Genomic DNA, 16,875 nt, shown 5'->3' on the forward strand with positions numbered 1-16,875 from the left:
ACGCATTCTGAATATAAGAAGATGAACTATAGAATAAAAATATCAAATACCAACCAAAGTAATACCAGTCATACCAGAAAACGCAAATGTGTACCAGGGACTTTTGTAACAGAGAAAGGTGAGGCTGGGGTTAAGGTTAAGGTCTGATGCGTGGCCTGTTACAGTGAGAAGGCTTTTCCTTTGCTTGAAGAGGCTTTTAGGATTAGGCCATTTGCAACTGCAAATAGGCCAGTAGAGACCATATAATAAGTAGAAATCACAGGCCATCTTTCAGTACTTACTGCCTGCCCTTTTTTCTTAAAAGGGAGTCCCTGAGTGGTGCAAATAGTTAACTTATTCAGCCGCTATCCAGAAGTTTTGAAGTTCAAGTCTACCCAGAGGTGCCTCAGAAGAAAGGCCTGGTGATCTGCCTCTGAAAAATAGGCCACTGAAAACCCTATGGAGCACAGTTCTATTCTGACACACCTGGGGTTGCTATGAGTCAAAATCAACTCAAGGGCAACTGATTTTTGGTTCCTTTAAAAGAACTAAGAGTGGTGTCAGAAATGAGCATTAGTGTGATTTCAGGCTGTCCCAAAAAGTTCAACAACAGCAATAATCTCCTCCACCTCCTAGTTAATGCCTGAAATTCCTTTAATAAGATCATCTTTTATTCATAAATCAAAGTTAATGAACTTAAAAATGCAAATGATGATTGAGGCAAGGCATTGATTCACATGAACATATAATTCCATCCAATTAAACAAATGTATAGTTAGCATTTACTAGGTGTTGTGTGGGATGAATTTGAGAAGCACTTTTGGGGAGGAAGAGAAAGATTTAGAAGATTTTATGTGACTTGTGTGGATAAGGGCAAAGAGGAAGTGAAAGTTGACAGAGATTTCTAGTGTTAACTGACTGGGAAGTTTATGACATTTACTAAGGGAATATAAGAGGAGGAACAAATTTTGGGAGGAAATATAATGAATTTGATTGGGGATATTTTGAGTTCCTGGCAGACACCTTTGTGAATATGTGATATCCAGTAGGTAGTTGACCTCTCTCGGGAGAGAGGTGAAGACTAGACATACAGATTTAGAAATTGTCCTCAGAAGTCATCATTGAAATCTTGGAAGTAACTGACATCTACAGAAGAATGACTGCTTAGCAAAAAGGATTAAAAAAACTACAGTTGAACTGGGCATTGCTTACATATAAGAGCCAGAAGCAGGAGATGGAACCAAGGGAAGATATCGAAAAGGAGCCGTCCAGGAGGTGAGAGGAGACCAAGGAGAGCACACTGTCTCAGAAACAAAGGGAAGTGAGAACATCACCATGAGGGGACTGGCCAGCAGCATGAAATGCTAGTTCAAAGCCAGGCAGAGTAGTTGTTCAATAACATACCTCAGAGAGGTTAAGTAGGGTGAAGACTTAAGAAGAGGCTTTTACAGCTGGCAGTGAAGAGGCCATTGAAGAATTCAAGAGCCATTTCGGTGGCATGATGGGCCAGAAACCATTTTGTAATCAGCTAAGGAATAAATGAAAACAGAAAACTGTAACACGCAAAAAACACTTATGTGAAGTTTGGTGGTAAAGAGAAGAGGAAAATATGTAGAAGCCTGAGGGGGAAAGTAGACTCAAGGATAGAATTTTGGAGGGTTGAGAGAAGTGAGCCAGTGGAGAGGGAGAGACTGAAGATAGCAGAAAATGCTGGTGAATATAGTAGAAGAGCCAGGAGGACATAAAGAGCACACGGGGTCAAGAACAGGTGGTTTAGAACATCTACTGTGGGGAGGGTGAACAAGGAGACATCAGGGATAAATGAAGAATTGCTGAGAAGCATTGATGACTCAACTAATATCAGATAACATGAATTTGTGGTGGAGCCCAGGTCCTTGTGGCTAGGGGCTAATTCGATTCATCTTTATATCTCATGGCCTAGAACAGTGTCTAATACATATTAGATGTTCATTAAATGCTAGTTTGAATGAATGAATGAATGAATGAATGAGTAGGATAAATAAGTGATTGATGACTGTAGTAGAGGTAAAAAATTGGACAGTGACATCTATGCAAAATCAGGCAAACCGATCATTTCATAGAACAAAGGAATGACAGAACCTAAAATGCTAGCGAGATCACCATTGAAATGACTGATCACAGCGTGAGAGGGAAGGAAATGAAGCCAAGAAAGGGTGATAGCTTGGACAAATTGTACATGTCAAGGTACTGAAGGTTATCATGAGGACAAAGAGAAAGTTTAGTAGGAGTTGAAGGAGTGGGAGAACTAAAATTCTTCTGGCAAAGATAATTTCAGAGTTTGACATGTGATGAAACAAATAATCTTCTACCTACTGACTACTGACATCTACTGATGTCAGACCCTTTCCTGTTTTGTAGGGATAAGGGGTATAGAGAGTAGACAGACCTGAAGTTTAAGCTGGAGGGTTTGTCACCAAGTAAGGCTAAGAGCAAGGAAGGGACTATTGGAAACAAAAAAGGAAGACTTTGCAGATCTCACAGCTTTGCCAACGGCTGGCACTATTGACTGCAATTTAGAAAAGATATTTAGAAATAAACCAAGAGTTATGAAGATTCTGTCACTATTTTTAACCATGATTGATTTTTCTATAAATGAAACTTACTTTCAGAAAGTTCATTAATTGAAATATTAGGTCTGTTTTCCTAGCTTCCCAGTATCTATAGTGATTTCCTTGTGTTGATAGAAAAAAAGAATTTTATGCATTAGAACCCAGAAACTTTGCCATATTTGTTTTATATATCTATGACATGATAATATGTCAGAAGCTTAATTTTCTTAATTGTGAGCTTGTTGCTAAAGATGGTCTTTACTTTCAATTTAAACTCACTGTACAGTCCCTAGCTGTACGATAGTAGCTGTTCCACAAATTTTTGTTACTGTATTGGATCATTATGTAGATATTAAGAGCAAATCAATCTAAAAAAGGTGAGTTCACATGCCAAATAATTTTATATTTATTCCTATAACATTATTTACTTCCTTTTGCAGATTATATTCAGACATTTTGGCAGAGACATCTTCGATCCTTTTATACCTTTTTCTTAGAAATATTTTTGTAACAAGTGACATTAAAATCAAAGAAGAAAACCTCTTCTGTGATAATATTAAAGGCAATGAGATTTTCCCCTCTCAACAAGTAAGTGAATTAAAGTGACTGAAAATATGCAAGTTACTCTTTATTTTTTTCCTGATGTTTTACTTCATGTTCTTTTGGGATTATACGTCCTGGTTTGTGAGTGGTCTGAGAGGCCATTGTATGATTGTGCTGGTTTAACTGATATTCCATGTAGGTTATACAGACCTGTGTGCATGGTCTTTTTTTTTTTTCTTCAGTTTATCTTTGTTTTTGTTTTTTTCCCTGTGTACAGCAGTAATATATTTAAAATACTGAAAAATGCCTAATGTTTAAAGTAAAGCCTATTTTAATCCTAGTACTCTTGAAAATACCATTTTTTAAAAAAATATGATTTCTCCAGTTTTTCAAATAAAAGCATAGACAAATCTATGTTATTATTTATTTTTTTACAAGAATGGGATCATGCTCTATTTGCTGTTTTGCGTCTTGCCTTTAAAAAATGTTTATAATATGGACATATTTTCATGCTATTACATATCAATCTACCACATTCTTTTTAATTATAATGTTGCTTTCATGTGTAGCAGCAGGAATTTAACCTATCTCCTATTGACAGATTCTCAGGGTGGTTCTAAAAAGTACTAGGTATACTGCTGCCAACCCCAGAATTCTCTGGCTTTTAATAATGACCTGCACTATTCTTTTACTCCGGCTCATTGTTCATTCTTCTTTCTCTCACTTTCTTCCTTTACTCACCTTAGATATGAAGGCTTTTGCCACCTATTTTTTTACAGTTGCTTTTTTCTATCCATCCACTTATTCATTAATTAATTAACCAATAAATTGTTACACATGGTTGTGCCAGTTTGTGGACATGTGAAGATGAAGGAACATGGTCCTTTGCCCAAGGCAGGTTCACAACCATGTAGAGCCCAAGATCTAACATCATCTTTTTCCTACTATGTTACATTCAGTGTCCTTTTTCAGCATATCCAGTCGGAAAATAAAGACAACCTTTAGGTATTTCAGTGAATTCTAGGGTACTAGAGTACCATTCTAGTAATAACTGACTGTGTAGAAATTTCTGGTTACTACTCATACAATTTTCTTTGTACATAACCTCATATGTATTTACAGAAAAATAATGAAATCTTTCCCCAGGAAAGGGAAAGGAGGAGTAAAATAGAATTTTTATTCTTTTTTAAGTGATATTTAATCTCAAAACTCTAATTTTACATTTGGCTATAATTTTTATTTAAGTAGCAGAAGTATAAGCAGCAGAGTATAATGGAAGATTAGTTTGCTCTATTGAAAATTTAGCATTTTCTCACAAATCAAATGATAAAAGAAAATCTTTTAATCAAGTGGAAGAAGTACTATTGAGATGTTATATTTTAATTATGATTTGTTATAGTTTATATTTTTGAAAACTAGATTTTTTTTCTAACATGAAAGTACAGTCAAAATTTTATCTTACTAATAAAAAAAAGGTTGGTTCCTTTTCAGTTAGTAGTGGTATGTGGTGCTTGTATTGTTTTACAAAAAAACTCTGAAGTTTAATTCTGCAATTATATTATCCACACAAAGCATTGTTGAAGAGTTAGAGTTATTTCTCAACTTAGATTTTCTTCATGTCAACATTTATGTTGTTAAACCACAAGGATCACATTCCCTACCTCTTTTTAGAGACACATAAATTAAGAATCTTGTATTCAATTTGAGTAACAATGCCTGTTTCTTTACAGATTGCTAGACTAATTGAATGTGAGAGAGTATTAGTGGCATTGGAACTTAGCAACTTTCTAAATGATTCCAGTTATGCCCTTCAAGCGGTGACTCAATGTTATGGCCTCCTTGCTCCTATCATCTATCACAATATTGTCTTGGTACCTGTCGTACAGGTAAGGGTACTTTCTTTTCCCCTAGGTAAGAGTATTTTTACTAAAGCAACTCAGCCATGCATTTTGGAAGAGAAAAAGCCATGTATCTCTTATAACGTATGTTGTTGTATTGTTAGGTGCCGTCAAATTGGTTCCCACTCGGAGCAACCCTATGTACACAATGAAACACTGTCTGGTCCTGCGCCATCCTCACAATTGTTGCTATGTTTGAGCCTGTTGTTGCAGCCACCGTGTCAGTCCATTTCACTGAAAGTCTTTCTTTCTTCCCCTGTCTACCAGTCATGTTGTCCTTCTCCAGGGACTGGTCCCTTCTAATAACATGTCCAAAATACTTACTGTTGTGATGTTATTTGAATATAGGACTTCATGGCCCTTTCCCATGCTATTTTCTCATTCTGGAATTCTCTTCAACAAGATCTCACTCCCCTACATCATTAATTTCCTTGCGCAGTTGTCTCCTTCTCAGACATTCTCTTGTCACCTTAATTATGATATTCCTTTAAGATGTTATAATTTTCTTCAACTGTTTATCACTATCTGACATTATTGTTAGAATGGTAGCTTAAAGCAATTAGGGTGCCTGAAAGTGATCAACATCCATATATTAATTTGTCCTTTAGGATAATCTGCATGATGAATAGATTACTGAAATTTAATCTATAGTTTTCTGACAGTTATATTGCTCAGAACTGTGCAACAGTATTGAAAGCTATACTTAATTGTCTAGCTCTTGATCAAATTCAGGATCAGATCATATGAAGCAAAGTGAGTAGGTGATAAACACCAATATTAATTGATTTCCTGGGCTATGAATGCTGGGTTTTAATTTTAAAGGAAACTATTATTTCAAGTACCTGGTATCACAGCATAATATTTAGTATGCCCCATCCTCCTCCATATGGTTTTTCAAGGTCCTTCCAAACCTGGATGTGATCTTTATTATCTTGTGTCCACATGACATTCTTTGTCTTTTATGGCACTTGTCAAAGTGTGCTTTGTTTCAGTTTGTGTTCTTATTTTATCCTCTTCACTAGTTTTTAAGTTACTTTAGGTGAAGGACTCATCTGAAAATTGAATATGTTAAATTTATCTCAGTATATTCCTTTATAAATAATCTACCAATAATATTAATAATAATGATAATTGATGGTTTAAAACTTGCCTGATTTGAGTAGAACATTTTAAAATGAGTAATGGTATTTTTAAACAGAAATCATTGTGCTTCTATTTTTTAGATCTTGATAAAGTGTATAGTGGTTTTGCAAGGACTACCAAATATTGGCTTCTCAAAGAAACAGACTGGGAGTTTTGAAAGTGTACAGCACATGATAGCTTGTTGTATCTTCTATATCACAAAGGTATTTATCTCTATCTACTATCATAAAATTTAAGAGCAGAAATGATTTAGAAAGTTAAGCTTTTTCAATTATAGTCATTAAAACACTTATGAAATAGCCCCCTGTTTAGATTAAAAGCAAATGTAAAGTATAAATACTACAGAATAGTAATATGTTGTAAAATTTTTTGATGCTATTGTAATGCTTCACCAACTAAAATTTGATATTATTGAGGTAACACCTTTATAATTTATAGGCATTATTTATGGCCGCACAGAATAAATTTGTTTCAAAACCCTAAAACATCAATTACATATTTATTATGCTGCAATCAACCTGGATGTCATTTTGTAAGGCTGTGATGGTAGCGGAACTTCCAGGCAGAGCTAAATTATCTTAACCCAGGAGATGGGTTTGGGCAGTGGGGCTTAGAAGATATCAAGAGATTAAGCAATAGGGTTATTATGATTGAAGGGTTAGTCAGTAAAGGAGAGATATGATAATCCCTTGAAATCAGAATGTGAAAAATGATGCTTGGCCAGAGGAAGGGGCAGACTAGTCACAGAATCTAAGGATGGTTCTCCGATTGGTATGCAGGGTCCTGCACCAAATGGAAGGCAAACTGTAGAGACGTAGTGAGAGTGTACCAGATCAAGAGTGATATCTAGAGATCTAAGCCAGGAAGGAAGACATAGATGAAGTGTGTCCTGAGTGCATTTAAGATCAGAGTATACATAAAGTAGGATATGTATAAGGCAAATGGAGTTCAGACCATATGAAAACATCTGAGGCTGCTTTTTCCAAACCACAGGTGGACACAATAGTCAGGTAGGCTATGGAAATTGAGAGCCAGAGATCAGGCAGCAGAGACTGGAGACTCAGGTGAAGAGCCTAGTGATAGGGTGGGGGCGGGGAGCAGCTCAGGCACATCGAGATTGGACAACAAGGGAATAACTTGGCTGTAGAGAGAATGGCGAGCAAGAGACTGGCCATTCGTGTCTGAGTTTCACCACTAAGAGAATGGTTAAGAGGCACAGGATGGTAGGCAAGATTGACCTGGATGCTGAACTTACTTTTTTAAAGCAGGAGGAAGAAATCTGAGCTCCTTGTATTGGTTTCTCTTCAACACAGGCAGCAATCACTATATTATATCAGTATCATCATCCTCTTCATTCCTAAATCAATAAACTTGTGTTTAAAAAAATATATATAAATATAAATTACAGTGGATAGTAACAGTTCTATCATGAGGTTTCTGCCCTTAAGGAATTTATAATCTAGTTAGAGGAGACAGAACGTAAACTAATTTTTCATTTTTATTTCGCTCATTAATTCAACAAACTTTTATTGATTACTTATTTTGTGTTCGGTACTGTTATGGGCACTTAGCATATGCACAGAGAGTTAGTAGAAGCTGTAGGAAAAGAATAATAAATAACGAGGACACCCAGATTTCTAGCTTGGGTGATGGATGAATGGTGACCATATAAACAGGGATGCAGGAAGATCACCAAGGTGTGGGGCAATTGAAGAAGGCTTCACCTAGGAGATGAGACTTAAGATATGCTTCAAATCAAGAGTTAAAAACTCAGATGCCTATTGGGGCCAAGTAGGTAAAAGAATTTGTGAATCGTTTCGATATAAGATAAGGTTTGCTGGATCCTGAAACAAACTGGAAAGTAGATACCCTACCTGTAGGCATTTGGAAAGAAGCTACCCTTCCTTTAGGCATTTAAATTAATTTTAAAAAAAAAGTCTGCTTCATCAAAGACTGTTTGGACGGATTCATTCATTCAACAAATATGAATTGAGTGCCTACTCTTTGACAGGTACTATTCTAGGCCCTGAGTATGTAGTAATAAAAAGACCAATTTCATGCTCTCATAGAGCTTATGGTCTAGTGGAGGAGACAGACAACAAACACACACATGTAATATAATTCCATAAAGCTATACATGTTATAGGCAAAAAGAAAAGCAGTTGAAGGGTGTGGGATAAAGAATTTAACTTTACCCCCAAAATTTTGTCTTTGTTCTTGGTTTCTGAAAGATAGTGTCTAGAGCTCTGGAATTTCCCCAGTGATTGAAGTGTCTTTGATGAGGCTTTCCGATCACATCTGTGGGTTTATGCTAATGAGGTACATCTTGGCTGGTCAGGCCAGAAACACCACTAGGTGGTATCAACCTACCACAGGGGGACGGGGAGCATGATTCAGTCAATCATGCCGATGTCATGAGGCCCCAGTGAAGGCTCTGGATGGAAGCTTCAGGAGCTTCCTGGTTGGCGAAAGACATCGATATATGTGGGAGGGTAGTGTGTCCTTTGGGACATGGACACTTTACGTTGGAAACCCTCCCAGGCCTTGTTTCTTGCATGTCTTCATTTGTATCCTTTTTCCTATAATAAAACTGTAGTCATAAGTATAGCACTTTCTGTGAGTTCTGTGAGTCTTTCTAGTGAATTGTCGAACCCAGGAGAGTAGTGGAAGCCAGCAAGTTGGAAGTGAGGGTGGCCCTGGCATCCTGAAGGAGTAGAAGGAAAATCCTGAATTTGTAGTCAGCAAGTCGGAAATGAGTGTGTTTGGGGGATTCCCAAGCTTGTAGCTGGCCTCTGAGGTCTTGGTCAGACTTGACTGTCTGGAGGACTATACCCTTTAACTTTTGAGATCTGACCATACCTCTGGTGATTAGAATTGGAGGAAGAAGGGTGTTAGAAGTGGAACAGAGGGGAACAGAATTGATAATAAATTCATTTGGATCGATCAACAGTTTTGTGTCAGAGAAGTGGGATTTGCTTTTTTCCACACAATGGGAGAGAGATTTATGGGGGGTTGGGCCTACTTTAGATAGGATGACCACTGTAGCAAGAGGAAGAGTAGAACAAAGACAGATGGAGATGAATAGCTTTGCAGGTGGAGGGAATGATGTAATGATGTGAGCAAAGGTAGGTAGTGACTCACAGCTATTTTAGCCTACAAATGAGTAGTTTAAATGGGGGTAGGCAGTTCATACAGAGCAACAGTTCTGAACCTACTGACTTGAGGTTTATACATAAGCATACCTAGCATTGTTTGTAGACCAAATCAATGTATTCCCACGTATGTGTTTTGCTATTTTGCAAATGTGTGTGTGAAAGCAATTGAAACAGTTAACTAAGTTTTGGTCTTTTGACTTTTAGTTCATGAGATGAATTACTAGAGAAAATGTTATTGTAGCTCAAAGGTTGGAAGGAAGACTTTTATTTATTTTAAGTAAAATCAAGGAGAAATTCTGGGCACATGGGAACTTTAGCACACATCACTGACTTCCTCTCCTTTCAAACTCTTACTTCAGGGTGTTATAATAGCCTGAGAAGGCCAGTTGGTGAAACCTGGAGGATGTATCCAAGGCCAGGGCCCCTTGGATGGAGGGGATTTATGGGTGATTCATTCTTGGAAGCAAGAAAAGGCCAAGAGACCAGAGATAGAGAGGTGTACTTATTTCTCCTCATTGTTTGGCTGTCAAGAGCCAGTATTTTGTGGTTCCTAGAAGACTTTAGTTGACAGACTCCAGTGAACCCCCCTCAAAGAAGGGCCGTGTCTGCCTGCCTCCTTTTATGTGGTACTCACAGTATCTTTCTGATTTGGTTAGGGATCTGGAAAAACACTGCGTAAGTGGGCTGATTTGATCCATCACCTTAGTTAGGACTTAAGTGTGCTTCTGAGGAGGTGTCTTAGTCATCCAGTGCTCCTATAACAGAAATACCACAAGTGGATGGCTTTAATAAAGAGAAATTTATTCTCTCATAGCCTAGTAGGCTACAAGTCCAAATTCAGGGTGCCAGCTCCAGGGGAAGGCTTTCTCTCTCTGTTGGCTCTGGAGGAAGGTCCTTGTCATCAGTCTTCCCTTGGTTTAGGAGCTTCTTCGTGCAGGAACCTCAGGTCCAAAGGACATGCTCTGTTCCTGGTGCTGCTTTCTTGGTGGTATGAGGTCCGCTTGTCTCTCTGTTGTCTTCTCTCTTTTATACCTCAGAAAAGATTGGCTTAAGACACTATCTAATCTTATAGATCTCATCAATATAACTGCCGCTAATCCATCTCATTAACATCATAGTGATAGAATTTACAACACATAGGGAAATCACATCAGATGACACAATGGTAGACTATCTTACAATACTGAAATCATGACCTAGCCAAGTTGACAGATTTTTTGGGGGACACAATTCAATCCATGACAGGAGGTCTGGCAACAGAGGGTCCTCTACCCTCTACTTAGCAAAGAAGTCATGAATTTCTAGGTGTACGTGGCCTGACCTCAAGAGCAGAAAATGATATTTCTTTCATCACTTACTGGTTTACTATTATTGTATAGTTAATATAAGCTAAGGTAACATAAGTCATTAAGTTAAGAGAAAAATAATAACTCACTTAAAGGGGACTCAGTACCCCAATGGAGGAAGAGCAAGCCAAATACCAAAACAATTGGATCCCACTGTGTTGGAAAAGACTAAACACGACTTTAAAAAAAATAGAAACTTTCAAGGAGATGCAATCAGTGACTAAAACACTCTTCTGGAAATGAGCAAACAAATTTGACTTTTGATTGAAAAAATTAAATAAAGATAACAGTATGCATGGTATTTTTTGAGCTGAGTTTGGAAACTCAAGAAATACCTCACCACATAGGACAGAATTACATATAGAAGTAAAGTTAGAAAGCAGATACAGAAGGCATAACATGAAAATAAAAGGATTTATGTAGGGAAAAAAGAAACAGAGAAGTAATAGTCCTAGGCAGGGTTAATGTTAGAACACACATCTAGACACATTTTAGTGAAATCCTTGAATTCCAAGGATAAACACAAGTCTTAAAGTTTCGAGATTCAAAGAAAAGGTTATTTACAATGGAAATAGAATGAATTAGCTTCAAACATTTTATCGGTAGCATTAGTAGTTAAAAGATGAACAACATTTATAAAATCCAAAGGGAAAAAGACTGAGGTCCAATAATTAATAACCAGGAAAGATATCATTCATCTGTTGGGGCAAAATAAACATTTTCAGAAGTGCAAGCATTCAAAAAGTATTCTGCCCATGTACTTATCTGAGAAAAACACTTAAGGAAATATTATGTGAAATGACAATTGATTCAAAGCAGAAATCCCAAGATAGGGAAAGACAAAAAGGAGAGGAATAATGGGAGCAATGAATCTTGCAATATACATATTAATAAAATTAAATGGATACTAATGATGTGACTAGGATTTTGTAATATAAATGCTAAGTAGGAGTTCTTGAAATAGAAGAGACATCCTTGAAAGAAAAACTCATTAGTAACCTAGGACTAAAACTTCATTCCTGTATGGGGTGGAAGAAGGTGTGGGCAGGTAGAAATTCTTTTTTTATTTTTATTGTGCTTTAGATGAAAGTTTACAGCTCACATTAGTTTCTCATACAAAAATTTATACACACATTGTTATGTGACCCTAGTTGCTATCCCTATAATGTGACCACATATTCCTCCTTTCCACCAAGGATTTCCCATGTCCATTCAACCAGCTCCTATCCACTTCTGCTTTCTCATCTCACCTCCAGATAGGAGCTGCCCATTTAATCTCGTGTATCTCCTTGAACTAAAAAGCACCCTGTTCACGAGTATCATTTTATGTCTTATAGTCCAGTCTATTCCTTGTATGAAGAGTTGGCTTCTGGAATGGTTTCAGTTCTGGGCTAACAGAGAGTCTGGGGGCCATGTCTTCCGGGGTCCCTCCAGTCTCAGTCAATTAAGTCTGGTCTTTTTACTAGAATTTGAGTTCTGCACCCCACCTTTCTCCTCCTCCATCTGAGACTCTCTGTTGTGTTCCCTGTCAGGGCGGTCATTGATGGTAGCCGAGCATCATCTAGTTCTTCTGGTCTCAGGCTGATGGAGTCTTTGGTTTATGTGGCCTTTTCTGTCTCTTGGGCTAATATTTTCCTGGTGTCTTTGGTGTTCTTCCTTTTCCTTTGTTCCAGGTGGATTGGGACCAGTTGATGCATCTTAGATGGCTGCTTGCTAGCTTTTAAGACCCCAGATGCCACTCATCAAAGTGGGATGCAGAACATTTTCTTAATAAACTTTTGTTACGCCAGTTGACCTAAATGTCTCCTGAAACCACAGTCCCCAGACCCCCACCCCGCTACACTATCCATTGAAGTGTTTGGTTGTGTTCAGGAAACTTCTTAGCTTTTGGTTTAGTCCAGTTGACTTCCCCTGTATTGTGTGTTGTCCTTCCCTTCACCTAAGATAATTCTTGTCTACTGTCTAGTTAGTGAATTCCCCTCTCCTTCCCCGCCACACTTGTAACCATCAAAGAACGTTTTCTTCTGTGTTTAAACCTTTTCTTGAATTCTTATAATAGTAGTCTCATAAAATGTTTGTCCTTTTGTGACTGACTAATTTCACTCAGCATATTGCCCTCCAGATTCATCCATGTTATAACATGTTTCACGGATTCATTGTTGTTCTTTACTGTTGCATAGTAATCCATTGTGTGACTATACCATAATTTGTTTATCCATTCATCCATTGATGGGCATCTAGGTTGTTAACATCTTTTTGCTATTGTGACCAGTGCTGCAATGAACATGGGCATGCATTTATCTATTTGTGTGATGGCTTTTATTTCTCTAGGATATATTTCAAGGAGTGGGATAGCTGGATCGTATGGTGCTTCTATTTCTAGCTTTTGAAGGAAGTGCCAAATTAATTTTCAAAGTGGTTGTACCATTTTACATTCCCACCAACAGTGTATAAGTGTTCCAGTCTCTCCATAACCTCTCCGACATTTATTATTTTGTGTTTTTTGGATTAATGCTAGCCTTGTTGGGGTAAGATGGTACCTCCTTGTAGTTTTGATTTGCGTTTCTCTAATGGCTAATGATCGTGAGCATTTCTTCATGTGTCTGGTAGCTGCCTGAATGTCTTCTTTGGTGAAATGCATGTTCATATCCTTTGCCCATTTTTCAACTGGGTTGTTTGTCTTTTTGTTGTTGAGGTTTTACAGTGTCTTGTAGATTTTAGAGATTAGACACTGATTGGATGTGTCGTAGCCAAAGATTTTTTTCCCAGTCTGTAGGTTTTCTTTTTACTCTTTTGCTGAAGTCTTTTGATGAGCATAAGTGTTTGATTTTTAGGAGCTCCCAGTTATCTAGCTGTTCTTCTGGTGTTTGTGCATTGTTAGTTATGGTTTCTTTTCTGTTTATGCCATGTATTAGGGCTTGTAGCATTGTTCCTATTTTTTCTTCCATGATCTTTATTGTTTTAGATTTTATATTTAGGTCTTTGATCCATTTTGAGGTAGTTTTTGTGGATGATGTGAGGTATGGGTCGTGTTTCATTATTTTGCAGATGGATATCCAGTTTTGCCTGCACCGTTTGTTAAAGAGACTATCTTTTCTCCATTTTACAGACTTTGGGCCTTTGTCAAATATCAGCTGCTCATAGGTGGATGAATTTATGTATGAATTCTCAATTCTGTTCCATTGGTCTATGTATCAGTTGTTGTACCAGTACCAGGCTGTTCTGACTACTGTGATGGTAGAGTAGATTCTAAAATTAGGCAATGTGAGGCCTCCCACTTTGTTGTTCTTCTTCAATAATGCTTTACTTATCCAGGGCCTCTTCCCTTTCCAAATAAAGTTGGTGATTTGTTTCTCCATCTCATTAAAAAGTGCCATTGGAATTTGGATCGGGATTGCATTATATCTGTAGATTGCTTACGGTAGAATGACATTTTCAAAATGTTGAGTCTTTCTATCCATGAGCAAGGTATGTTTTTCCACTTATGTAGATCTCTTTTTGTTTCCTCCAGTAGTGTCTTATAGTTTTCTTTGTACAGATCTTTTACATCTCTAGTTAGATTGATTCCTAAGTATTTTATCTTCTTGGGGGCTATTGTAAATGGTATTGATTTGCTGATTTCCTCTCCGAAGTGCTCTTTGTTGGTGTAGAGGAATCTAACTGATTTTTGTATGTTTATCTTGTATCTTGAAACTTTGCTGAAATCTGTTAGTTCCAGTAGTTTTCTTGTGGATTCTTTGGGGTTTTCTGTGTATAAGATCATATCATCTGCAAATAGAGATACTTTGACTTCTTCCCTACCAATTTAGATGCCTTTTATTTCTTTTTCTAGCCTAATTGCTCTGGCTAGACCTCCATCACACTGTTGAATAAGAGTGGTGATAAAGGGCATCATTGTCTGGTTCCCATTCTCAAGGGGAATGCTTTCAGACTCTCTCCATTTAGGATGATGTTGGCCGTTGGGTTTTTTTATAAATGCCCTTAATTATACTGAGAAATTTCCCTTCTATTCCTATTTTGCTGAGAGTTTTTATCACGAATGGGTGTTGGACTTTGTCAGATGCCTTTTCTGCATCAATTGATGAGATCATGTGGTTCTTGTTTTTTGTTTTATTTATGTGATGGATTACATTGATTGTTTTTCTAATGTCGAACCATCCCTGCATACCTGGTATGAATCCCACTTGGTCGTGGTGAATTATTTTTTTGATATATTGTTAAGTTCTAGTGGCTAGAATTTTGTTGAGGATTTTTACATCTGTGTTCATGGGGGACATTGGTCTGTAATTTTCTTTTTTTGTGGTGTCTTTACCTTGTTTTGGTATCAGGGTTATGCTGGCTTCATAGAATGAGTTTGGGAGTATTCCGTCGTTTTCTACGCTCTGAAATACCTTTAGTAGTAGTGGTGTTAACTCTTCTCTGAAGTTTGGAGAATTCTTCAGTGAAGCTGTCAGGGCCAGGGCTTTTTTTTGTTGGGAGTTTTTTAATTACCTTTTCAGTCTCTTCTTTTGTTATAGGTTTATTTAGTTGTTCTACCTTTGTTTGTGTTAGGTAGGTAGTGTGTTTCTAGAAATTTGTCCGTTTCCTCTAGGTTTTCAAATTTGTTGTACAGTTTTTCATAGTATTCTGTTATGATTCTTTTAATTTCAGTTGGGTCTGTTGTGATATCATCCATCTCATTTCTTATTCAGGTTATTGGCTTCCTCTTGTGTTTTTCTTTTGTCAGTTTGGCCAGTTTTAATGTTGTCATCTTTTACATATTGTCATCTCTCTTTCCCTATTTTCAGTGTTTTTGCTTTGATTTATTTTTGTGACTTCCCTGTCTGGGTTGATATCTGGTTGTCCTGTCCTGTGTTCTAGTCTTGGGCTGTTATCTGATGTTATTGATTTCTTAATCAGAGGACTCCTTTTAGTATTTCTTGTAATTTTGGTTTGGTTTTACAAATTCCCTAAACTTCTGTTTATCTGGAAATGTCCTAATTTCACCATCGTATTTGAGAGACAGTTTTAGTGGATATATAATTCTTGGATGGCAATTTTTTTCCTTCAAGGCTTTATATATGTTGTCCCATTGCCTTCTTGTCTGCATGGTTTCTGCTGAGTAGTCAGAGTTTAGTCTTATTGACTTTCCTTGGTAGATAACTTTTTGTTTATCCCTCGTGGCTCTTAAAATTCTCGCTTTATCTTTGATTTTGGCAAATTTGACTATAATATGTCTTAGTGACTTTCTTTTGGGAACAGATAGAAATTCTTGATGTATGGTTGTGATATATATAACAAAATACACATAGTATAAAATTATTATGTTCCTTTGAGAGACTTCTTTGTACACAGGGAGTCTCCATGAGTCAAAAATGACTATATGGCAACTAACAACAGCAACGTATGCTTAGTGATACCTCAGAGAAATATGTAGCCTTGAATGGAACTTTAAAGTACAGTAGGATTTCTAAATTGACAAACAGGGAAGAAAATGAACAGAAAATTCGCTAATTCAGCAAAAGTAAGAAGAAGGAGAAAGATACAGCATTTCAGATGGAAGGAATAAAATCAACCGGTTATTTCATTAAGTGTGAATGGGCTCAAAAAACACAAGATTGCCTAAAATCCATATATATGTTATTTCCAGAAACATCCCTAAAACAAAGTGACAAACAATGGTTGAACAATAATTGGATAAACAAAGGTAGTGGCCAAATGCAAACAAAAATAAAATAGAAATGGCAATTTTAAGAACAGAAAAAGCAGAATTCCAGGCCCAAAACAGTAAGCAGGGCAAAAGAGGCATTATATAGTGTGAAAATGTGTAGGGCACAAAGATGATACAGTAGTCATAAACCTATATGCACCAAACATAATGGTATTAAAAAGTGAAAACTCCAAGAAATATAAGGAGAACTTGATTAAAAACACAAATATTCTGTGTGATTTAAAAATATCTCCTTAAGAAATATTTTAAATGATCAAAATAGCAAATATATGTGCATATATTTTTATATATGTGTGTATATAAATATGCTTGTGTAAGTTTATATTTGTATATATATGTGTTTGTATGTATAACTAAAATGTTGAATGTGCTTGACTTAGTAGGGCACAATTGTGAAGAAGTTTTCTTTCCTTCCCACCACTGCCCTTTAATCTGTTCTGTCACGTTACCCTTCTCTGCTCCTCAGTACCACCTGATAACTTTCAAGTATTAGAATAGTCCAATTGTCAA

The 16,875-nt window shown here is 36.9% G+C and overlaps 1 protein-coding gene across 1 annotated transcript in view; it reads left to right on the plus strand.

Moving 5' to 3' along the window:
- Nucleotides 1-16,875, plus strand: part of CFAP54 (cilia and flagella associated protein 54) — a 379,568-nt gene that overhangs the window by 142,434 nt on the left and 220,259 nt on the right. The window contains exons 24-26 of the mRNA XM_023735735.1: nucleotides 3,011-3,158; nucleotides 4,844-4,999; nucleotides 6,235-6,357. Coding sequence (XP_023591503.1) covers nucleotides 3,011-3,158; nucleotides 4,844-4,999; nucleotides 6,235-6,357 — 427 coding nt within the window. The remainder of the gene's footprint in view (nucleotides 1-3,010; nucleotides 3,159-4,843; nucleotides 5,000-6,234; nucleotides 6,358-16,875) is intronic.

This window comes from Trichechus manatus, unplaced genomic scaffold, assembly GCF_000243295.1.
Source record: "Trichechus manatus latirostris isolate Lorelei unplaced genomic scaffold, TriManLat1.0 scaffold00081, whole genome shotgun sequence".
Lineage (NCBI taxonomy): Eukaryota > Metazoa > Chordata > Mammalia > Sirenia > Trichechidae > Trichechus > Trichechus manatus.